At 64.3% G+C, this 23,378-nt stretch overlaps 2 protein-coding genes across 2 annotated transcripts in view; both read right to left on the bottom strand.

The window, feature by feature from the left end:
- Positions 1-6,968, bottom strand: part of LOC122457698 (very long-chain specific acyl-CoA dehydrogenase, mitochondrial-like) — a 7,492-nt gene extending 524 nt beyond the window's left edge. Inside the window, exons 1-12 of the mRNA XM_043503612.1 lie at positions 6,843-6,968; positions 6,438-6,510; positions 3,770-3,838; positions 3,318-3,390; positions 3,032-3,096; positions 2,544-2,678; positions 2,277-2,421; positions 1,745-1,874; positions 1,440-1,565; positions 751-949; positions 328-432; positions 73-187 (exon numbers count right to left, since the gene is read on the bottom strand). Of these exons, the coding sequence (XP_043359547.1) occupies positions 73-187; positions 328-432; positions 751-949; positions 1,440-1,565; positions 1,745-1,874; positions 2,277-2,421; positions 2,544-2,678; positions 3,032-3,096; positions 3,318-3,390; positions 3,770-3,838; positions 6,438-6,510; positions 6,843-6,904 (1,297 nt within the window). The 5' untranslated portion in view covers positions 6,905-6,968. The remainder of the gene's footprint in view (positions 1-72; positions 188-327; positions 433-750; positions 950-1,439; positions 1,566-1,744; positions 1,875-2,276; positions 2,422-2,543; positions 2,679-3,031; positions 3,097-3,317; positions 3,391-3,769; positions 3,839-6,437; positions 6,511-6,842) is intronic.
- Positions 6,969-8,193: 1,225 nt separating this feature from the next.
- On the bottom strand, positions 8,194-18,396 carry DVL2 (dishevelled segment polarity protein 2; the record flags this gene model as incomplete). The annotated part of the gene is made up of 14 exons (XM_038386302.2): positions 8,194-10,524; positions 11,230-11,454; positions 12,067-12,243; positions 12,829-12,960; positions 13,073-13,207; positions 13,698-13,765; positions 14,788-14,864; positions 15,168-15,307; positions 15,753-15,822; positions 15,925-16,015; positions 16,627-16,759; positions 17,021-17,130; positions 17,779-17,924; positions 18,304-18,396. Coding segments are annotated over 14 exons (2,082 nt in total), but the record flags the coding sequence as incomplete, so codon positions are not given.
- Between the last annotated feature and the right edge of the window lie 4,982 nt (positions 18,397-23,378).

Below are 23,378 nucleotides of genomic sequence, written 5' to 3'. Positions count from 1 at the left end.
TCCCATGGTGCCCCCTGACGGGGGGGAAGATGGGGTCCCCGGGAACCCGCGCCCCCCACCCCAGCACCCCACCCCCTTTCTCCACCCCACAGAGCCTCACCGAGCCAAAGATTTTGCTGATGGCTGCCTCCGTCTGGAAATCGGCTGCTCCTTGATCCATGTTAGCGCTGATCATGTACGCCATGGACTGCAGGGAGGGAGGGAGAGAGAGAGAGAGCGCGCGCGTGCAGCTGAGATGCGGCCACCTCTGGGGCGAGGCGGCTGGCGACACGGGGACCCCTCGCCCGGTGCTGAGATGCAGCCATCTCTGGGGCAGGGCAGTCTCACCTCAGTGACATACTGCAGCATAGCCATATGCGCCAACTTCTCCTGGATGGCTCCAAAATTGTGGATTTTGTCCCCAAACTGGGTGCGATTGGCTGCATGCTCCACCTGTGGGGGGGGGGGGGGGGAAGAGATAACCCAACCATTAGGGATGCAAAATTCCCAAAATGTAATGGGGTGGTGGGGAGGGGGGCAGATTTCCCACAAGGCAGCAGGATCACTGTGTGTGTGCGCGCGCACACGCACACATTCCCACAAGGCAGAGGGGTCACCCTGGGGGATTGGGAGTGGGTCATTGTGGGGAGATGGGGGTCACTGTAGGGAGACTGGGGGTTACCAGGGTAGGTGGGGGTTGCCGTGAGGACGAGTGTGGGGAGGTCACTGTGGGAAGACTGGGGGCGGGGGGGGGGGGGGAGGGACACTCACGGCCTTGCCGATGACGCCCCGCATGGTCCCAGCCAGTGCGGCAGCCATGCCGAACCGCCCGTTGTTGAGGATGTTCATGGCCACCTTGAACCCGGAGCCCAGCGGCCCCAGGACATTCTCTGCCGGCACCTGCACGCCTTCAAAGTGCACCTCAGCCGTGTTCGACGCCTTGATCCCCATCTTCTTCTCGGGGGGGCCACTGCAATGGGGGACGAGTGTGGGGAGGGGGGCGTCAATGCCCGAAAATACAGCCCCGCGAATGTACATCCCGAAATAAAGACACCTGCCAACTCCCCCAATACAGACACCGTCAACGCCCCTTGAAACCTATGTCCTCAAATATGGCCCAATGCCTCCTGAACCTATGCCCTAAAATACAGCCCCCCAATACCCCCTAAAATGTACACCCCAGAACACCACCCAAATATACCTCACCCCTGAAATACACCCCAGTGCAAACACCCCCAAATATACACCTAAGAACGCCTCCCTGCCATATATGCCACCTCTGAAATACACCCCACCACAAAAGCCATGCTATGTCCAGAAACTCCAAAACCCATGGGCCTGCCCCCCAAAATATGCCCCCAACAAATACCACCATTCCCACAGATGCTCCCTAGCTGTGCCTGCTGCTCCTGCCACCTGAGCTGCTCCTCCCCGCTGGACTGAGTTTGGGGAATACTCACTGGGTGACCCCCCCAAAGGCTCGCTCCACGATAAAGGCAGTGATCTTCTCCTTCACCTCACCCGTTGCCTCGTCCTTCATGGGGGTCTTGGCAAAGACAGTGAAGAGGTCGGCCAGCCCCCCATTACTGTGGGGGGCAGAGATGTGGGGAGTCAGGAATGTGGGGTATGCCTGGGGAGGGGGGAGGCCAACCCTGCCAGCCAGGGGAGAGCGCCTCACCAAGGCTGGTACTGACTGCCAGGGGAGAGTGCTCCCGCTGAGTCCCCAGCCCCGCGCCCCACAGCACCCCCTAGGGCTGGGGCACACCTGATCCAGATCTTGCCCCCATCCAGAGTGTAGTAGGAGCCGCAGGGGCTGCGCCGGGCCGTGGTGCGGATGGAGGCGGCGTCCGAGCCACTGGATGGCTCTGTCAGACAGAAGGCAGCGATGGTCTCTCCTGGGGAGGTGAGGTGGGGGGTGAGGTTATACACTGGGGAGGCGATGCCCTTATGGAGCCCTTCCCACCCATTAGGCCACTCCCCCTTTTATTAGGCCCCACGTTCCCATGCTCCCCAAATCCTCCTCCCTGCCTCGCCAATCCTCCCGTACCCCCCACTATCGCCACCCCTCCTCCCTGCCTCGCCAATCCTCCTGCTATTGCTGCCAATCCTCCCATATCCCCTGCTATTGCCACCCCTCCTCCCTGCCTTGCCAATCCTCCCTTGCCACCCCTCCTCCCTGCCTCGCCAATCCTTCTGTACCCCCTGCTATCCTCACGCACCCTCCCCAGCCCCCACACCCGTCTTCCCCCCCACACACCCCTATCACTCCCCCTTAGACTCCCCTCAGGATCCCTCACCTGTGGCCAGCTGTGGCAGGTATTTCTCCTTCTGCTGGGGCGTCCCGTAGAGCAGCAACCCCTTGAAACCGATGGACTGATGGGCCCCCAGCGTGATCCCCACACCCAAGTCATGCAGCCCCACGATCTCCACCAGCCGGGCATACTGTGGGGAGAGGGGTGAGCACAGGGCTGTCCAACCACCCCTTGGGGGAGGCGGGGCCCTTCCCCTCTAGAGGGTGCCAGCTGGGTCGGGGGGGGCGGGGAATGGGAGGGGGCGTGTCTCACCTGGGTGTTGTTCAGCCCCAACCCCCCCAGCTCGGGGGGGATCTGCAGCCCAAAGGCCCCCAGCTCCTTCAATCCCTGCATGGTCCGGTCCTCCACCCGCTCCAGCGAGTCGTTCGCCACCGGGTTGTTCACCTCCTGGAGAGGAGGGGAGAGGGGATGTCTGAGGAAGGGAGCCCCATCCAGGCCGTTGCCCACCCATCCACCTGCACCCCCACACACATTGCCCCCCAAACTCAGCCCTGCTCCATACCACCGCTTTTCTGCCAGCCTTCCAGCCCAGCCCCCTGCAAACTCAGCCCCTTCTCCTCACTCATGCTTCCCCCAGCCCCCCAAAACTCAACCCCAGTCCCCCCATACACAACACCAGCCCCTCCCCATGTCTCCCCTGGCCCAGCCCCCAACTCAACCCCTTCCCCATATTCCAGGCCTTCCATTTCAGCCCCAACAAACTCAACCCCAGCCACCCCCCAAACTCATCCCCCCTTCACCTGGAAGAAACGGCTAACGGGTCCAACGAGCTCCTTCAGGAACAGGGCCTGCTCCTCAGTCAGCACTGAAGGAGGGAGCAGGGTGGGGAGTCAGGCAGTGAGTGATGGGGGGGATCAATGGAGTTGGAGGGGTTTCCAGCTCCCTGCCCCCAACTTCCCTCTCCTCCCCCCCTTGGAGTCACCCCCCAAACCAATGGGGCAGCCCCCTGCAGCCCCGCCTCCTCCCAGCCCCAGTATGGGGGCAGCAAGCCCCCCCACCCAGGACTCCCCCTCAGCTCCCCTTTACCTGAGGGGTAGGGGAACACCTGCTCCATGCTCATCCGACCCTGGAACATCCCCACAGCGAAAGACTTTGACTCCTGGGGTAGGGGTGGGGGGACAGAGTGAGGGCGAGGGCAATCAGGGTCTTGTTCCTCCCCTTTGGGACCCCCCAAATAACCCTTGAACCAGGGGAAAAGTGGGGGGCCAACCCTCCCATGCACCAGCAAGCCCTGCCAATTGCTCTCCAACCAGAGAGGCCCCCCTGCTGCCCCCACATCAGACCCCGGCAATTCCCCCTCTAACCTGGAGGAGGAAGGGGGAAATTGGGAACCGACCCTCCCTCCCCCACACACGATCCCCCTCGAATGGGGGTGGGGAATGAGGTCAAAGGAGAGAGCAGATCCACAACCCCCGCCCTCTCTTTCCCCCCCAGAATCCTGAAGGTTAATAACGGGGTATGCGATGTGACAGACGTACCTCCAGGACGGACTTGGTCTTGGAGACGGTCTGGGAAGCCGTCCCTGCTCCAGCCTTATCCAGCACAGCCTGTAGGGGAGACAGCGAGCATCAGTGAGGGGCCGCGGGTCGGGAGTGAGGTGCACCGGCAGGGCTTGGGGGGGGCCCGGGCCCGTGGGTCGGGAGTGAGGGGCACCGGCTGGGCTGGGGGGGTCAGGGGCCCGGGCCCGCGGGTCGGGAGTGCGGGGCACCGGCTGGGCTGGGGGGGGGCAGGGGCCCGGGCCCGCGGGTCGGGAGTGAGGGGCACCGGCTGGGCGGGGGGGGGGCGCAGGGGGCCCGGGCCCCGCGGGTCGGGAGTGAGGGGCACCGGCTGGGCTGGGGGGGGGCGCAGGGGGCCCGGGCCCGCGGGTCGGGAGTGAGGGGCACCGGCTGGGCTGGGGGGGGCGCAGGGGCCCGGGCCCGCGGGTCGGGCGTGAGGGGCACCGGCTGGGCTGGGGGGGGGGGGCAGGGGCCCGGGCCCGCGGGTCGGGAGTGAGGGGCACCGGCTGGGCTGGGGGGGGGGCGCAGGGGCCCGGGCCCGCGGGTCGGGAGTGAGGGGCACCGGCTGGGCTGGGGGGGGCGCAGGGGCCCGGGCCCGCGGGTCGGGAGTGAGGGGCACCGGCAGGGCTGGGGGGGGGCAGGGGGCCCGGGCCCGCGGGTCGGGAGTGAGGGGCACCGGCTGGGCTGGGGGGGGGGCAGGGGCCCGGGCCCGCGGGTCGGGAGTGAGGGGCACCGGCTGGGCTGGGGCGGGGGGCAGGGGCCCGGGCCCGCGGGTCGGGAGTGAGGGGCACCGGCAGGGCTGGAGGGGAACGCAGGGGCCCGGGCCCGCGGGTCGGGAGTGAGGGGCACCGGCTGGGCTGGGGCGGGGGGCAGGGGCCCGGGCCCGCGGGTCGGGAGTGAGGGGCACCGGCAGGGCTGGGGGGGGGGGGGCGCAGGGGCCCGGGCCCGCGGGTCGGGAGTGAGGGGCACCGGCAGGGCTGGGGGGGGGGGCGCAGGGGCCCGGGCCCGCGGGTCGGGAGTGAGGGGCACCGGCAGGGCTGGGGGGGGGGGGGCGCAGGGGCCCGGGCCCGCGGGTCGGGAGTGAGGGGCACCGGCAGGGCTGGGGGGGGGGGGGCGCAGGGGCCCGGGCCCGCGGGTCGGGAGTGAGGGGCACCGGCAGGGCTGGGGGGGGGGGGCGCAGGGGCCCGGGCCCGCGGGTCGGGAGTGAGGGGCACCGGCAGGGCTGGGGGGGGGGGCGCAGGGGCCCGGGCCCGCGGGTCTGGAGTGAGGGGCACCGGCAGGGCTGGGGGGGGGGCGGCGCAGGGGCCCGGGCCCGCGGGTCTGGAGTGAGGGGCACCGGCAGGGCGGGGGGGGGGGCGCAGGGGCCCGGGCCCGCGGGTCGGGAGTGAGGGGCACCGCAGGGCTGGGGGGGGGGGGCGCAGGGGCCCGGGCCCGCGGGTCGGGAGTGAGGGGCACCGGCAGGGCTGGGGGGGGGGGCCGCAGGGGCCCGGGCCCGCGGGTCGGGAGTGAGGGGCACCGGCAGGGCTGGGGGGGGGGCGCAGGGGCCCGGGCCCGCGGGTCGGGAGTGAGGGGCACCGGCAGGGCTGGGGGGGGGCGCAGGGGCCCGGGCCCGCGGGGCGGGAGTGAGGGGCACCGGCAGGGCTGGGGGGGGGGGCGCGCAGGGGCCCGGGCCCGCGGGTCTGGAGTGAGGGGCACCGGCAGGGCTGGGGGGGGGGGCGCAGGGGCCCGGGCCCGCGGGTCGGGAGTGAGGGGCACCGGCAGGGCTGGGGGGGGGGCGCAGGGGCCCGGGCCCGCGGGTCGGGAGTGAGGGGCACCGGCAGGGCTGGGGGGGGGGGGCGCAGGGGCCCGGGCCCGCGGGTCGGGAGTGAGGGGCACCGGCAGGGCTGGGGGGGGGGGGCGCAGGGGCCCGGGCCGCGGGTCGGGAGTGAGGGGCACCGGCAGGGCTGGGGGGGGGGGGGCGCAGGGGCCCGGGCCCGCGGGTCGGGAGTGAGGGGCACCGGCAGGGCTGGGGGGGGGGGCGCAGGGGCCCGGGCCCGCGGGTCGGGAGTGAGGGGCACCGGCAGGGCTGGGGGGGGGCGCGCAGGGGCCCGGGCCCGCGGGTCGGGAGTGAGGGGCACCGGCAGGGCTGGGGGGGGGCAGGGGCCCGGGCCCGCGGGTCGGGTGTGAGGGGCACCGGCAGGGCTGGGGGGGCCCCACAGCTGGGATACCTTCCGTACCCCTTCTCTGGTATTGTTCTCCGGGGACCAGGCCAGATGTTTACGCCTCACTTGGTCCGTGCCCCCCCCGCCCGCAGCCGTCACCTTTCCTCTAAATACTTGTGCCCCGTGACTCATCCCAGTGCAACAAAACCTTTCACCCAGATTCACTGGCACAGACCAGAACCCAGGCAACCCAGGGATTAAATAGAAATGCGGCCACCTCTGGGGCGGGGCGGCCGGTGACCCGGGGACCCCTCGCCTGGCGCCGAGATGCGGCCACCTCTGGGGCGGGGCGGCCGGTGACCCGGGGACCCCTCGCCTGGCGCCGAGATGCGGCCACCTCTGGGGTGGGGCGGCTGGTTAACAGCCTCACCGGGATTTCAGGGCAGGACAGGAGGGATTGATAGTGACTGTGGGGAGAGCCCCCCCTGGTGAGACCCCCACGTCCTTACCTCGGCAGCATGGGTGCTGTACAGACAGGGGATCAGGGGGCCGGGGTACGTCGGGGCCAAGGCCCCCCCAGAGCTAGGAAGAGAGAGGAACAAGTCAGCGGTGATGCCCTATGGGGACAGAGGAAGAAGCAACCCCTTCCCCCCCCCCCATCTCCTCCATTTCTGACCTGCCCTATAGAGTCACCCCCCTGCTAATCCAAGTCACCTCCTCCTCTCCCCTCCCCCTCCACTCCACTCTCTCCAAACGCCCCCCAATTCCGCTTCCCCACCCACCTCCTCCTCCTGCCCCCCCTGCATCTCCCCTGCCCACCCCACACCCAGCTCTCTACCCCCCCCACAGCGCCTTTCCCTCCCCCACCCTTACAATGCCCCCCAATACCCCGGTCTCTCTCCCTCCCCCCTCACCCGCGGGGGGGCTGGCGCAGAAGCCGCAGGCACAGCCCGGGGGCCGCTCTCGCTCCCCGCATGGCGATGGGTCCGTCTGGCCGCCCCTCCCCGCAAGGTCACCGGGCCCCGGCCGGCCCCGCCCCGCACCCATGGGTGGGGGGAGGGGCCTGCCTGGGCAGGGGAATCCTGGGAAAGGCCGTTCAGGGTGGGGGAATGATGTCATCAGGGACACGTCACCACCCCCCCGGAACCCCTCTACAGTCTATCCCCCCCCCACCGCTCACAGCGCCCCCCCCCAGGGATCCCTCCCTACAGTCTATTCCCCACCCACCCACTCAGGGATCCCCCCCACAGTCTATTCCTCCCCCCCGGCTCACAGCCCCCCCACCCACCCAGGGATTCCCCCCCCAGTCTATTTCCCCCCCCCCCGCTCACAGCCCCCCTGCCCAGGGATCCCCCCTCCAGAGTCTATTCCCCCCTCCCCCGCCCCCGGGGTCACACGTCCAACTCACTCATAACCACGCCCCCCCATCTCCAACCCTCCTTGGCTTGCATGCAAATTTTATGTAAAATGCATGCAAATTAGCAGCCTGGGCATGTGATGGGGCACTGATAGCAGGGCAGTTTGGGGGTCCCCCTCTGGGGTTTGTGGGGGGGGGAGACCCTGGCTACTCCCCCCTCCCCCGCATTTCACTGCCCATTGATCTCAATGAGCCAGGGGCCAGGCTGCCCTTAGCCAAAATGGCCGCCCCTCCCACTGCTTTCAATAGGCCTGAAACCAGGCTGCCCTCCCCTAAAATGGCCACCTCCTTCCATTACCCAATGGGGCTGAAGCCAGGCTGCCCTCACCTAAAATGGCCACCTTGTCCCATTACCCAATGGGGCAGAAGCCAGGCTGCCCTCAGCTAAAATGGTCACCTTCTCCCATTGCTTTCTTTAGGCCTGAAGGCAGGCTCATGGTACTATATCACCATAGTAACTGAGCCCCCCCTCATCCCAGCCCCACTGGGAAATATGAGCCCCAGAAAGCAGAAAAGCCCCTGAACCCCATAGGTCTACTGGAGTCAGTAGGCCAGAGCCTCAGCTGGTGGGGACACTCATCCCTAGACCCCACTCCCCTCCCAGATGCAGGGAGAACCCAGGAGTCCTGGCTCCCAGCCCCCCTGCTCTAACCCCCCCGCCCCCCACTCCCCTCCCAGAGCCAGGGAGAGAACCCAGGAGTCCTGGCTCCCAGCCCCCCTGCTCTAACCCACTGTTCAGATACCAGGGTGAGGGGAAGCAGCTAAGCACCTTAGACCAAGAAGGGCCAGAACTGGACCCCCAGTCAACCCAGGAGCCCCGCCCCCATGCACCCCAATTTTTTTTGAGCCCTTTGCTTTATTTTTTATTTTTATTGTTCTTTTAATACACAAAGAGCTAAAAATAAATACATTATTCAAAATAAGATTCTGCTACCATGCCCCCCACCCCCTCAGCAGTGGAGGGGCACTGCTAAGAGAAATGGGGGACCCCCAGCACCAATTTATGGGGGTTATGTACCCTATGTGTGGAGCTAGAGAAATGGGGATCCCCCAGCCCCATTTAGGGGGGGTAGGTAGTGTATGTAGGGGGCTGGAGAAATAGAGGACCCCCTACCCCATTAGGAGGGGTACAGAGCCTATGTGAGGGGCTGGAAAAAAGGGGGGCCCCAGAACCATTCATGGGAAGGGGGGTACATATGCTGTGTGTTGAGGGAAACAGAATCGCCACCCCTTGGGGGTGATCCGAGCCATCTCGGAGGCCCCCAAGCAACAGGGGCGGATCGGGAATATCCCCCCAACTCTCCAAACTAAAGTGGTCTTGGCTTCCCCATCAGAAATGCCCCACCCCCCTGAGCATCCCAAGATTGACCTCCTGGTCTAGACTGGAAAGGTCAATATTGGCCAGGGGGGAGAGGGGGTGCCCCCCAAATGCAAGAGGGGGAGGAAAGAAAGGACGGAGTCGAGGGAAGCTTGTAGTTGACCGTGTGTGCAGGCGGAGAGGGGTCATAGCTTGCTGGGGGTAGGTAATTGGACCCCCATCTCAATCAGACACCCTGATTATGCGAGTTTTGGGGGCCAGAGGATAAAATGGGGTGGGACCTTTCCAAAACTGTGCATTTTTTTTTTTAATACAAAGAACGTTTATAAAAATGTCTCAAAGAACGTGGTGTTTTTTTTTTTGTTTTTTAAAAATCGATAATAAAAAAAGTTATAAAAAAAGGATCTTTTCAGGAGGAAAAAAGATCTCGTCACTTCATCCACACCGGGGGGCGGCACCGAGCGGCACCAGGGGAGTGGGGGTGTCAGTACCAACAGGGGAAGGGGTGGTTTGGGAAAGTACCACCCAAAAACTGGAGAAAAAGCCCCGGCTCAAGCCCCCAGTCCGGGCTTTGCTCCCCAGCTGAGGGTCACGTGACCTGGTGCCGGGTCATGTGACTTTAAGAAAGGCCGCCATGGCCCCGGAGGGCAACCACCTGACTAAAACTGGCGACTCGCGGGGCCGCTGGTGGCAGGTCACGGGACAGGAAACGGCTGTCAGACGGCCCAGGGAAACTAAGTCACCGGACCAAGCGCCGGTCATGTGACATCAAGGCAGCAACAGGACAGGAAGACTGAGTCACGAAGGGCCACAAGTGGTCACGTGACCGCGGAAGACTTGGTTGATGGAGCCCGTCTGATGTCAGGGACGTGGTGGTGGGGGTGTCACATGATCACAGGGAATCGGGCAGCGGTCTTGCTCATGTGACATCCAGGTGGCCACGAAGTCAGTCACATGACCCCAGAAGGCCCCATGGCCGGAGGTCACATGACGACACGGTTGCCACAGGCTGTCACATGACCACAAGGGGCCACGTGGGTGGGGCGCATGACCCCGGAAGGCTCTGTGGCTAGAGGTCAAGGCTGCCTCACGTGACCCCCGCAAAAGCTTGTGTGGATGGAGATCACGTGATATCGGTTGGTCACATGGCATCCGAAGGCTCCGAGTGGATGGCAGGTCACGTGATCTCAAGGCAACGAGTGATAGCCATGTGGCCAAGAGTTCGGCCAGGTGGCTTCTCAAGGCTCCTTGGCTTGGACGGAGGTCACAGGGCATCAAGGCAACATGGAGGTTGAGGTGCCGACGAGCTGGGTCACATGACACAGATGGCGGGGTCGGTCCCGTGGCGTCAGACGGCTCCGGGGGCGGCCAGCAGGTCACATGACGTCCACGAAGAACTCGCTGGGGTTGCCCATGGCCATGTGGAAGGACTGGCGGCTGGCGGTGAGCTCGGGGGGCACCGAGGCCAGGTCACGGACCGGGGGGGCGCCGGGGGGCTGCACGGAGGCAGGACCGGCGCTGGGGGGCCCCGGGGGCATCATCATCACCATCATGGGGTTGTAGGGCAGGGGCATGCCGGGGGGCCCGTAGGAGTGGAGGGAGTGGTGGGACCGCATGCTGCTCACCAAGCTATGGTGGCTGCGCTGAGGAGCCCCGCCCGCCTCGGCCCCGCCTACTGCGGGGGCGGGGCCTCCGCCGCTGGCCCCGCCCCCCGGCTCCGCCCGCCGCAGGCTGCTGCGGGTCGAGTACTCCGATTCGCTGCCGCTGCCCGACTTGGAGTCGGGGGCCGCCTTCTCGTCCTTGGCCTTCCCCCGGCCCCCACCGCCCCCGTCGCTCCGGTTAGAGCCGCTGCTCCGGCTCCCTGCAATGAGACGGGGGGGGGTAATTGACCCTCAGATCCACAGGGACCACCCCATTACACAGCGAACCCAAGAGCCCTGGCTCCCAGCCCCCCCTCCTGCTCTAACCACCGGACCCCACTCTCCTCCCAGGGCTGGGGAGAAAACCCAGGAGTCCCGGCTCCCATCTCCCCCTGCTCTAACCCATCAGCCCCCCCCCCGCCTCTCCCAGAGCCGGGGAGAGAACCCAGGAGTCCTGGCTCCCAGCCCCCTCTGCTCAAACCCCCAGCCCCCACTCCCCTCCCAGAGCTGGGGAGAGAACCCAGGAGTCCTGGCTCCCGAATCCTCTGCTCTAACGCACCAGCCCCCACTCCCCTCCCAGAGCCAAGGAGAACCCAGGAGTCCTGGCTCCCAGCCCCCCCTGCTCTAACCCATCAGCCCCCCCGCCTCTCCCAGAGGCGGGGAGAGAACCAAAGAGTCCTGGCTCCCATTCCCCCCTGCTCTAACCCATCAGCCCCCCCGCCTCTCCCAGAGCCAGGGAGAGAACCCAGGAGTCCTGGCTCCCATCCCCCCCTGCTCAAACCCCCAGCCCCCACTCCCCTCCCAGAGCCGGGGAGAGAACCCAGGAGTCCTGGCTCCCGAATCCCCTGCTCTAACCACTAGACCCCACTCCCCTCCCCTCCCCGGGGATGGGACCCAGGCATCCAAGTGGCCCCTGCGTCACTCACCCTCGCTGTGCTGGCTCCCGGCGCTGCCCATACCGTAGCTGTAGGAGGAGAGCTCGTGGTAGGGCGGGGGCTGGGGGCTGTAGGGGTGCGGGGCCGGGTACTGGTAGGAGAAGGTGGGCATCAGGGGCCAGGGCGTGGCCCCGGGCAGCGGGAGCGGGGCCAGCGTGTCCTGGTCCGAGGCCCCGCTCGAGCCGTCGTTGTCGTTGAGAGAGAGGTTGGCCATGTCTAGAAGGGAGAAGGGGAGGGTCAGGCGTACAGGCCAGCTGTGTTCGGCCCCAGCTAGGGGGCGCCGGCTCCCACCCGGCCCCAGGGCGGGGACTGGCTGGCTCAGGGGGGGCAGGGAATGGGGCAGGGGTCTGTCCCCTCTAGGGGGCGCCGGCTGCCATCCGGCCCCAGGGCGGGGACTGGCTGACTCAGGGGGGCAGGGAATGGGGCAGGGGCCAGTCCCCTCTAGGGGGCGCCGGCTCCCACCTGGCCCCAGGCTCGTGGTCTGACTGCCCTGTTGGGCAAGGAGCTTACGGAAGAACCCAGGAGTCCTGGCTCTCCCGCTTCCCTCCCCAGCCCCGAGCCCACGTGCTGAGGGGGAGACAATCAGGATGGGGGTGAGTCGGCCCGGAGGGGTGCAGGGATAGACTGATCCCCGGTCGGGAAAGACAGGGGGCTGGGGTGGGGATCCCCTCGTTTGAGACACCCCAGCCTGGTGCCTGCCCTTGCAATGGCCATCCCCCCCGCTCCAGATCGGGCCTGGCCCCTGTTCCCCAGCAGAGCCCCCCCAGCCTGGAGCTCCGGCTCAGTGCCCCAGGAGTGGGGGGCCCTGGGGCGGGGGGGAGCGCTCACAGTTCTCGCAGCCGCGCAGGTCCCCGAAGACGTAGTAGCACTGCTCGGAGAACGTGATCTTGTTCACCGTGTGCCGGATGAAGCCGGCTTTCAGCAGGTTGCTGGCGTATTTCCGCGCCTCCCGCCGGTCCTGGAAGCCCTCGACGTGGTGATACAGCCAGTCCACCACGTCCGAGCCTGGGGGGGAGGGAGCGGGGGGGCTCAGCAGGGGGCGCTCTGCCCCGGCAGGCGGGGCTGGCCCCCGGGTGGCGCTACGGGGCGCTGAGCTCAGCAGGGGGCGCTCTCCCCCGGCAGGCGGGGCTGGCCTCCGGGTGGCGCTACGGGGCGCTGCGGGGCGGGAAGCTCAGCAGGGGGCGCTCTCCCCAGCAGGCCGGTGCTGGCCCCCGGGCGGCGCTAAGGGGCGCTGCGGGGCAGGGAGCTCAGCAGGGGGCACTCTCCCCCGGCAGGCGGGGCTGGCCCCCGGGTGGCGCTACGGGGCGCTGCGGGGCGGGGAGCTCAGCAGGGGGCGCTCTCCCCCAGCAGGCGGGGCTGCCCCCGGGCGGCGCTAAGGGGCGATGCGGGGCAGGGGACCCCACAGGGGGCGCTCTCCCCCAGCAGACGGGGCTGGCCCCAGGGCGGTGCTAGGGGGCGCTCTCCCCCAGCAGGCAGGGCTGGCCCCCGGGCGGTGCTGCGGGGCAGGGAGCACTCTCGACGCTGACCCCTGCGCTGGGCCGAGCAGCACCCCCTGGTGGCCGGGGCGCCCGGGCCCCCCCCCCGACCTACCCAGGAACGCGTTGGGAATGGTGATTTTCAGCCACATGCGGTCGCGGACCTCCAGCCCCGACTCCGGGGACGCCATGGCCTTCGTGACGGACGCCATGTCCGTGTGGACCGACAGATTGAAGTCGTCGAAGCCTGCGGAGAAAGGAGCCATGGGAGCGCCGTGGGGCGGGGACTGGCTGGCTCGGGGATGGGGGGCGGGGACCGGCGCCCGGGACCCATCCCCTCTAGGGGCGCTGTTACTCACGCTCGGTCTCGGCCACGGAGCTCCCGGAGGTGATGGTGCTCATGGAGGTGGTCCCGGGGTAGGCGGCGAAGGCGCCGGTCAGGGCGGCCGAGTGGGAGACCCAGGCCGCTGGGTCGATGGGCTGGATGGGCTCATCTGGGGGGGGCGGGGGAAGAAGGGGCAGGAGGAAACGCTAAGTCGGCTCTCGAAAAGCAGCCCCCCCATCTCATCCCCCAGTCCCAGCCTCATCCAATGTGACGTCTGACTCTCAGAGACAGGGTAGCAGCCCCCCTCCGCTAGCTACAACTCCCTCCCCCAGACACAACCCCCCCAACCAGGCAGAGAAGTACCCCACACATTGCTGATTTTCTCTCCTCAGCATCCCCCCCTTCAAGCCCCCCACCACGAAGCACTCCCAAATTCCAGACTCGGGAGGGCACCAGCCACTCGCACCCCAAACGACACATCGCCCCAAAATCGCCACCCCACAGAGCCAGGGACCCCACAGATCATGGCTGAGAGGTGCAAGACACCCCCATACTTCAGAGGGGGCAACCCATTCACCCCCAAACTCTGAGCCAAGGGGGAAATGCTGGCGTAAAAAGCCGGCACCTGGCAGCAATGGTTCTGGGGCGTCAGTACTTACTCCTGGGCAGCGTGAAGTACCCCTGGGGGGAAGGGTCCCAGCATTTGGCCACTGTCAGCACGATCGGGCTATAAGAGAAAGGGGGTGGAGGTGAACCTCAACTCCCTCCTGCCATTGAGATGTGGCCATCACTGGGGCGGGGCAGCTGGTTACCCAGGGACCCCTCGCCGGACACTGAGATGCAGCCACCTCTGGGGCGGGGCGGCTGTTTAACAGCTTGACAGCGATTTTGGGGAAGGACATGAAGGAATTGGTCCTGGCAGTGGGGAGAGGGCTCCAGCCCCATCCCTGGCGGCACAATGCCCCATAGTGCTGCCCTAGGACCAGACTTAGATTTTCCACCATCCCAGTTTCCAGGGCTAATGACAGCTCCTGGGGGAATTGTGCGCCACTGCACAATGCAGAATTTTTGCAGGAATTAATGTGTGTGCCAAATTTCCTTTCCCCCACAGAAATGGGCTGTTTCTCCCTCTGGATCCCTGGGGTGGGGACGGGGATCTGGGCAAGGGGGGGCCCTGAGGCTGGGCTCTGGGAAGGGAGGGTTCGGGATCTGGGCTTGGGAGGGCTTTGGATATATTGGCTGTGTACGGGGGCACCACAACTGGGCTCTTGCGAGGACAGGTTTTGGGTGGATTGGCGGGGGGGGGCGCACCATGGCTGGGCTGTGGGGGGCGGGGCAGATTTGTGGGTTTTTGGCCCCCGTCTGAGTTCTGGGATGAGGGGAGGGGGCAGAAAACAGGGGGGTAACTTGAAGTCTCTACTCCTGGGGGAATTTGTGTGTGTGTCTATATTGACAACAGATATTTGGAAATAAATAACCAAAATCACTGAAACTGGCGTGATTATGCAGTGCTATTTTGACAAATAAAATTTGCCGAATTGGCAAATTTTTGGGCGCAGAATTGGCAAATTTTTGGGCGCAGAATGCCCCCAGGAGTAAAATTACCAGCAAGAGGATCCTAGGTAAGGCCCATCCACCACAAGGGACCTTGCGATCGACTTTAGACATGGCCCGTGTCTCATTCCGGGGTCCTGGGCCACCCCTCCAGCCTCGCCCCGCCCCCCAAGAGGGCAGGTGTCCCCCACTCACCCTGGCTTGTGGACGATCTCCCTCAGGACTCTGACGGCGTCGTCGTTGCTCATGTTCTCAAAGTTAATGTCGTTCACCTGTGGGGGAAAGTGTAACACAAACTGAGACGATGCCTTCCGAGGCAGGGTGAGCAGCGGACGCCTGGGTTCATTCCACGGCTCTGGGAGGGTAGTGGGGTCTAGTGGATTAGAGAGAGGGCTGGGAGCCAGACCCCAATCTTAGTCGGGGGGACAGGTGGTCTGTGCAGCACCTGGTGCAATGGGGGCCCCAATCTCGGTCGGGGGAAGGGTCTGTGCAGTGCTCGGCCCAACTGAAGGACCCCCGCAATCTCTCAGTGACTGGTGCCCCCAGCTACAGGAGGGTGCAGGGGGGTGTCACACCTGAAGCAGCATGTCCCCTGGCTCAATGCGCCCATCAGCCGCCACGGCTCCCCCCTTCATGATGGAGCCGATGTAGATGCCTCCGTCCCCCCGCTCATTGCTCTGCCCCACGATGGAGATTCCCAGGAAGTTGTACTTCTCTGCAGGGGAGAGAAGGGGGGGCGGGGTCAGCAAAGGAGGCTCCACCTCCTCTTGGAACCTTCCCTCCCCCCCATCATTATCCCTCACTTGGAATCTTCCAGTCTCTTCCCTTCTTTCCCCACCCACTTGGAATCTTCCACTCTATCCCCCCATTGACCCCACGCTCTTGGAATCTTCCATTGTCTCCCTCCCATCCTGTCCCATTTGCATCTTCCATGCTACCCCCTACCCCCCAACTTGGAATCTTCTATTCTCACCCCCCCCACACACACACACAGAGCTCCCTACTTGAAATCTTCCATTCTCTTCCCCACTCCCCACACACTTGGACTCTTCCTTTCTTCTCCCCCACCCCGTTGGTACCTTCCATTCCCCCCACACACAACCAGAGCTTCCTCCAAATCCCCTCCTCCCCCCTGGCCCCCCACCCCCCTCCCCACTTACCCATGTTGAGGGTGACCGTGATGATGTTGAGCGACATGGTAGAGTCGGTGACGCTGCTGAAGGAAGACGTCTGAAACAAAATGGGGGATGGGGGGGAAGTCAGTGGGGCAGAGGCAATACAGCCCCACCCCAGCTTGCTCCCTCCCTCCCCGACACGGGGCCAGGTTCTTACCCGCTCCAGGCGCGGGGGGCGCTGCTTCCGCCGCCTCCGGTGCCGCTTGAGGAGGCGGGAGGCGCTGCTCTGTTCTGTGGAGCTGCTGAACCTGGGGGTGGAGGGGGCGAAAACAGAGGTTATGGCTAGGGCTGCAGGAGGCTGGCGGCCCTGACCCCTCCCCCAGGGGGCATATCCTGCACCCCTCCTTCCCAACATCCTGGGGAACCCATCCTGGGGTTTGGCCCACCCCTGGGGCCCATCTTACCCCAGGGGTCCCCATGGAACTTCTGTCCCCGACTCCTTTTCCCCGACCAGGTTACCCGGCCCCTGGATTCTCTGCCACCACGGGGACCCCCCATTTCCGTGCCCCACACCAGCACACCCTACTGCATTATCCTGCCCCCAGATCCCACCACCACAAGGAACCCCCAATTCCCTGTCCCACACCAGCAGCACCCCGCTGGGCTACCCTGCCCCCAGATCCCACCACCCTGGGGAACCCCCACACCAGGAGCACCCTGGTGGGTTACCTTACCCCTGTAACTTCCCTCCACCAGGGGGACCCTGTGAATTTACTCTGGTTCCCCCTCAAGCAGGGGGACTCCAATGGGGTTTACTCCTGGATTCCACCCTGGATTTGCCCGAATTTAATGCCACCACCAGGGATCCCCATGGGTTTCTCCTTCATGCCCTCCCCACCCTCCCTGCCCCCCATCTCACCTGCTCATGGTGTCGTCATCATCTGAGTCACACAGGCTGGTGGTCTCGATCTCACTGGTCAGCAGGGTGGACGAGCTCTCATAGCCGGCCAGGTGTCGTTCCAGCCGCGACTGTCCGTTCGGCCGGTGTCCGCCTGTGGTGGGGGTAGTAGGGCCAGGGTCAGGAGGCTGAGGTGACGGTCGCACTCCCTTCCCAGAGCCGGGGAGAGAACCCAGGAGTCCTGGCTCCCAGCTGCCCCGCTCTAACCCACCAGCCCCCACTCCCCTCCCAGAGCCAGGGAGAGAACCCAGGAGTCCTGGCTCCCAGCCCCCCTGCTCTAACCCACCAGCCCGCACTCCCCTCCCAGAGCCGGGGAGAGAACCCAAGAGTCCTGGCTGGTTCGGGGGCCCCTCACCACCATGCTCCGTGCTCTCCCGGCGCCGTGGCCTCTCCCTCCGCAGCGACACGACTGACTCCGTCTCCGTCTCCTGCTCCAGGTTCTCCCGGCTGCCTGAGATGTTAGGGCTGCAAAGATCCACCGCTGATTACTGTTGGGGTCCACCGCTGCTGCCCCTCCACCAGAGGAAGATGGCCCCTTCCACCTCCCAACACCTGTCATCTGTGGACTCTTCCAAAGTCTCCACTCCTCTCCCCCACTTGCGCACAGTCCCTTAAACCTCCCCTGCTTAGTCAGTGGACTCTTCCAATCTGACCTACTGCAACCAGGCCTGGGGATTACACAGGATTAGGCTCCACCCACCCCCCAACCCATACAGGCAGATGGACCCTTCCATCCCTCCCGTTTTTTGGCAGGTGGACTCTTCCACCCACCCCAATACAGAGCATTTTCTCCCTCCACCCCTAGGACAGGCAGGTGGACTCTTCTACCCCTCAATACTGGTGTGTGTGTGTGTGTGTGTGTAAATTCCCTAATAGTGGCAGGTGAACTCTCCCCCCCCCCCCGTACTGCATGTGTGCTCTTCCACCACCCAGTGCACAAGATTTAACCCCCCCCACCCCAATATTGGCAAGCGGACTCTTCCACCCTGCCCTTTCCATGATCAGTGGCTCCTCCCAATACTGGCAATTGGACTCTTCCACCCCCCCAATGCAGAGGATTACACCCCCCAGTTCTGAGAGGTGGACCCTTCCCCTCCCCCATCCCGTACTCACTGGAAGGAGGGGGGCCGGGAGTCCCCGATGCCGCTGGTCCTCTCCACGGGCAGCGGGGGCAGGGGAGGCGGTGGGGGCGAGGGCTCCGGTCGGGTCTCTGCGGGAGTCGGCACCGGCTCGGGCTGGGGGGTCTCCGAAGACACCAGCTTGGGGAGGGGATGGGGGGGACAAAGGGTGTGTGAGCTGCCTTGGACTGAACCATCCCACGGTCCCTGAACCAGAAACCCCCCCTGCTCCTCTGCAGTCTGATCTGGGCAGGGGGAGGGACCATAGTAGGCTTGGGCAGCCCATTGGTCTGATCCAGGGCAGCAGGCAGGATACCGGGCTAGATGGGCCCATGGGCTGACCTGGGACAGTGGGGAAGGGGCAAGATACCGGGCTAGATGGGCCCACAGGCCTGATCCGGGATGGTGGGGAAATGACAGGAGACCAGGCTAGATGGGCCTGTGGGTCTGATGAGTAGCAGGGATTTCTATGCCCCAATGCAACTTCCTGTAGTAAGGAGAACGACCCACACGGCCATACCCAGGAGACGACTCTCCCGTTGAAACAGGGCAGCTTCGCATTGTCGTCTGAAATCTCCTCCTTGACAACACTACAGTGGAGAGAAATGGAAACAGATTAGAGTGGCCACGTGACCAGGCAACCCTCACCCGGCGTTGAGATGCAGCCACTTCTGGGGAAGGGATGGTTGTTTATACAGGAATCCCTCACCCAACGCAGCCGCCTCTGGGGAAGGGGTGGCTGTTTATATGGGGATCCCTCGCCCGGTGCAGAGATGCAGCCACCTCTGAGGTGGGACACAGAAGCCAATTAACAGCCACACAGTGACACCACACAACAATTTAAGACAGGGACTGTTCTGTTTATACAGCATCTAGCGTGGTGGGATCTCAGTCGAGGCCTGTGGCACTTGAAGCAGAGAAATAATTACACTCCTGTATGAGGAGGGGGATTTTAGGGAGGCCAAATGGAATAAGCCTGACTGGAAATTCAGCCGGGACGTCGGACTTCAAATCCCTACAAAGATGTTCCAGAGGATCGTTAACAATTTTGAGGGCCGTGGAAAATGCCTGCTTCCCTTGACCAAATATTTACCATGCTCAGATGGGTCTGGATATTTTAATCAGCCTATATGAGTAGCTCAAATTCAGACTGCCAGAGCCTGGGGTCAGTGTTTTACACAGGAGGAAAGCGAATTTAGAATTTCTCAATGAACTGAACGAAAAAGAGATTGACAATCTCAGTTTTTTATTTATTTATTCCTTTAAAAAGAATTTAGCAACTTCTACGGACCAGAAATATTTTCACAACCGTTTCAACTCTGTGTCTATTTTGACTATTATAATGATTGTCTTTTATAATCAAATGTCTGTATTTTCAGCGTTATTAGTTACTCATAACTCCAAATGTACAGAGAATGGTATTTATGGATCACTTGACATCTCTATTTTGTTATTTATACTCTAAAATCTATGTCTGACTATTAATAATCTCATATATGTGGTATTATTTATAACAAAATCCATGTCGGGTTACAATTAATATTTATTAACCCAATATTTATATCCAGGCTTGGAAAGATTAGAGTTTTATGGGTAAATGTCGGTAAACATCGATTTCACCACGGATAATAATCAAAATTTACATGTAGGAAACGTAAGAAAAATGATTCTTGAGAACTCATTCGAGTTTCATTTAAGGCTATTTTGACACGTGATGTCACCATTTGTGTTTTCATGATTATAAAGCTTTAACTCTTTGAATCTTAATACTCGCTGTCATTAAATAATCAGCGTCTGACCTGCCCAATAATTTCCCACAATCATGAAAGTTTAAATCCATAAAGGTAATAAAAAGCAGACTTAAAACCCACAATTGTGCAAATGTATAACTGATAAAAAATGGGGAAAAAATGCTTCAATCCCATAATTTCACGCCACTGTGAGAATTTAGATCGATAAACATGAAAAACGCTTAAACCATGATTTTTGCACAACGGTCAAAATTTAAAATTGATCACAATTGAAAAAACCATTCCCACCCGCATAATTTCACGCCACTGACACGCTCCATATTGATAAGCATGAAAAATGCTTCAACCCCCTAATTTTGCACGTACTGTGAAAATCTAAAATCGATACAAATCGGGGGGAAAAAACACCTCTTTCAAACAAACATAGATATTATCCACCAAAATTATTTTAAAAAGTCTAATTTTGCCAAGCCGATTTATACCGTATTTGCCCGGAAGTATATAGCTCGCCATCATATCGTACATATCTCCAGGCCGATATGTGCTTAAACCAAAAGCCATATAGCATTATTTGTCATTTATGACCGATCTGTGCATTCCGTCGTTTATAACCCCAAAGCAGTATTGGATTCAGCCCCACAGCTTTGTTATTTGTCACTCAAGACAGGCATGTTACTATTCATTTCTAAAGAGGGCCCCACCAAATTCGCGGTCCATTTTGGTCAATGTCACAGTCATAGGATTTTAAAAATCGTTAATTTCATTATTTCAGCTTGTTGACTCTGAAGTGTCACAGTGTTGGAATTGTAGGGGTCCTGACCCAAAAAGGAGCTGTGGGGGAGGGGTTGCAAGGTTACTGCTGCTGGCGGTGGCGCTGCCTTCAGAGCTGGGCAACTGGAGAGTGGCGGCTGCTGGCCAAGAGCCCAGCTCTGAAGGCAGCGCAGAAGGATGGCGCGGTAGGTTATTGCCACCCTTACGTCTGCACTGCTGGGCCCTCAGCCAGCAGCTGCCGCACTCCAGCCGCCCAGCTCAGAAGTAAAGATGGCAATACCACGACCCTCTCCCCAAAATAACCCCTCCGCTACAACTCCCTTTTGGGTCAGGCCTCCCAATTTGAGAAACGCTGGTCTCCACGGTGAAATCTTGGTATAGCACAGGGTAAAAGCCCACAAGAGATCAGATTTCCCGGGGGGAGACCAGATTTCCCCATCCGTGACGCACTGTTCATGGATTGGGTAGGGCCCTGTTTATAAATCAGCGCCGAGCCTGGATATTTATAACCCCCTGCCGCTTCGTTATGACCCCTACTGATAGATTAATGACACAATTTTGAATTGCAAATTCCTCAACGCTCCGTTATTTATCCCTCACTATTGATGGGTGGCCAGTTCTGGCCTGACACCCCTTGGGGATCTGATGCCGGTGTTATTGATACACCCCCAGCTCTGAACCATTATTGATCTACGCCACCATCTGGATATCGCCTTCTTGCTCCCAGCTCCGCCACCCAGATGATCTATCTGCCCTCCTACCCACGCGGCAGGAGGGAGTCAATTATTTTTGGTCCAGGTCCCCCCATTTCTTGATCAAGCTGTAGTCAAGGTCCAGGCCCCAGAGAAAATTAAAATATCATCGTCAGGGATCGTAATAAGTAGACCAAAAAGATGGCCGGGTCAGTCCCAGAGCGCTGGGTGGTCCGGATTTGGCCCCCGGCCGGTCTGTTGCCACCCCCGGCTGCCCGGTGTTATTGGGGCACTGGACAGGGTGGGGTGGGGAGCGGCAGGGGTCCTTCCCCATGCCAAAGACACCTGTGGGGGCCAGGGAAAAGGGGATCTGCCGGATGCTGGGGTCTCCCTGGCACAGGGGTGAGGGGAGGGGTCTCCTGGAGGCCTGGGTCCCCCTGAGAGGTGGGATGACGGAGGGGCCCAGGTCCCCTGGACTCCTCCTGAAGGGGGGGGTGGGGCACAGGGTCTCCCGGACACCTGGCCCCCCCTTCCCCGGCAAGGGTCTCTCAGCTGAGTGGGTCCCCCCGGGGGGGCAGGGGGAAGAGGAGGGATGGGGGGCGGGGGACGAGGAGGGAGGGGGACAGGGTCCCCCGGACGCCTGGGTCCCCCCGGGGGGGCGAGGGAAGAGGAGGGAGAGGGGGCGGGGTCCCCCGGACGCTTGGGTCCCCCCGGGGGGGGCGAGGGAAGAGGAGGGAGAGGGGGCGGGGTCCCCCAGACGCCTGGATCCCCCCGGGGGGGTGAGGGAAGAGAGGGGGGGCGGGGCCCCCCCGGGGGGGGCGAGGGAAGAGGAGGGAGACGGGGTGGGGTCCTCCAGACGCCTGGGTTCCCCTGGGGGAGCGAGGGAAGAGGAGGGAGAGGGGACGGGGTCCCCCAGACGCCTGGGTTCCCCCGGGGGGGCGAGGGAAGAGGAGAGGGGGAGGCGGGGTCCCCCCGGGGGGGCGAGGGAAGAGGAGGGAGGGGGCGGGGTCCCCCGGACGCTTGGGTCCCCACGGGGGGGCGGGGGAAGAGGAGGGAGAGGGGGCGGGGTCCCCCAGATGCCTGGATCCCCCCGGGGGGGGCGGGGGAACAGGAGGCGGGGTCCCCCGGACGCCTGGGTCCCCCCGGGGGGGCGAGGGAAGAGGAGAGACGGGGGGCGGGGTCCCCCCGGGGGGGCGAGGGAAGAGGAGGGAGAGGGGGCGGGGTCCCCCAGACGCCTGGATCCCCCCGGAGGGGCGGGGGAAGAGGAGGGAGAAGCGGCGGGGTCCCCCGGACGCCTGGATCCCCCCGGGGGGGCGGGGGAAGAGGAGGGAAAGGGGGCGGGGTCTCCCAGACGCCTGGGTCCCCCCGGGGGGCCGAGGGAAGAGGAGAGACGGGGGGCGGGGTCCCCCGGGGGGGGCGGGGGAAGAGGAGAGACGGGGGGCGGGGTCCCCCCGGGGGGGCGAGGGAAGAGGAGGGAGAGGGGGCGGGGTCCCCCGGGGGGCAGGGGAAGAGGAGGGAGGGGGGCGGGGTCCCCCGGACGCCTGGGTCCCCCGGGGGGGGCGGGGGAAGAGGAGGGAGAGGGGGCGGGGTCCCCCGGACGCCTGGGTCCCCCCCGGGGGGCGAGGGAAGAGGAGGGAGAGGGGGCGGGGTCCCCCGGACGCCTGGGTCCCCCCGGGGGGCGAGGGAAGAGGAGAGAGGGGGGCGGGGGAAGAGGAGGGAGGGGGGCGGGGTCCCCCGGACGCCTGGGTCCCCCGGGGGCGGGGGAAGAGGAGGGAGGGGGGCGGGGTCCCCCCGGGGGGGCGGGGGAAGAGGAGGGAGAGGGGGCGGGGTCCCCCGGACGCCTGGGTCCCCCGGGGGGGCGGGGGAAGAGGAGGGAGGGGGGCGGGGTCTCCCGGACGCCTGGGTCCCCCGGGGGGGCGGGGGAAGAGGAGGGAGAGGGGGCGGGGTCCCCCCGGGGGGCAAGGGAAGAGGAGGGAGAGGGGGCAGGGTCCCCCGGACGCCTGGATCCCCCCGGGGGGGCGGGGGAAGAGGAGGGAGAGGGGGCGGGGTCCCCCCGGGGGCGAGGGAAGAGGAGGGAGGGGGGGGTCCCCCGGACGCCTGGGTCCCCCGGGGGGGGCGGGGGAAGAGGAGGGAGAGGGGGCGGGGTCCCCCCGGGGGGGCGAGGGAAGAGGAGGGAGAGGGGGCGGGGTCCCCCGGACGCCTGGGTCCCCCCGGGGGGCGGGGGAAGAGGAGGGAGGGGGGAGGGGTCCCCCGGACGCCTGGGTCCCCCCGGGGGGCGGGGGAAGAGGAGGGAGGGGGGCGGGGTCCCCCGGACGCCTGGGTCCCCCCGGGGGGCGAGGGAAGAGGAGGGAGGGGGGCGGGGTCTCCCGGGGGGGGGCGGG

This window comes from Dermochelys coriacea, chromosome 28 (genome assembly GCF_009764565.3).
Source record: "Dermochelys coriacea isolate rDerCor1 chromosome 28, rDerCor1.pri.v4, whole genome shotgun sequence".
Lineage (NCBI taxonomy): Eukaryota > Metazoa > Chordata > Testudines > Dermochelyidae > Dermochelys > Dermochelys coriacea.
Note: the sequence above shows the minus strand (reverse complement) of the source record. Positions and strands in the feature narration are given on the sequence as shown.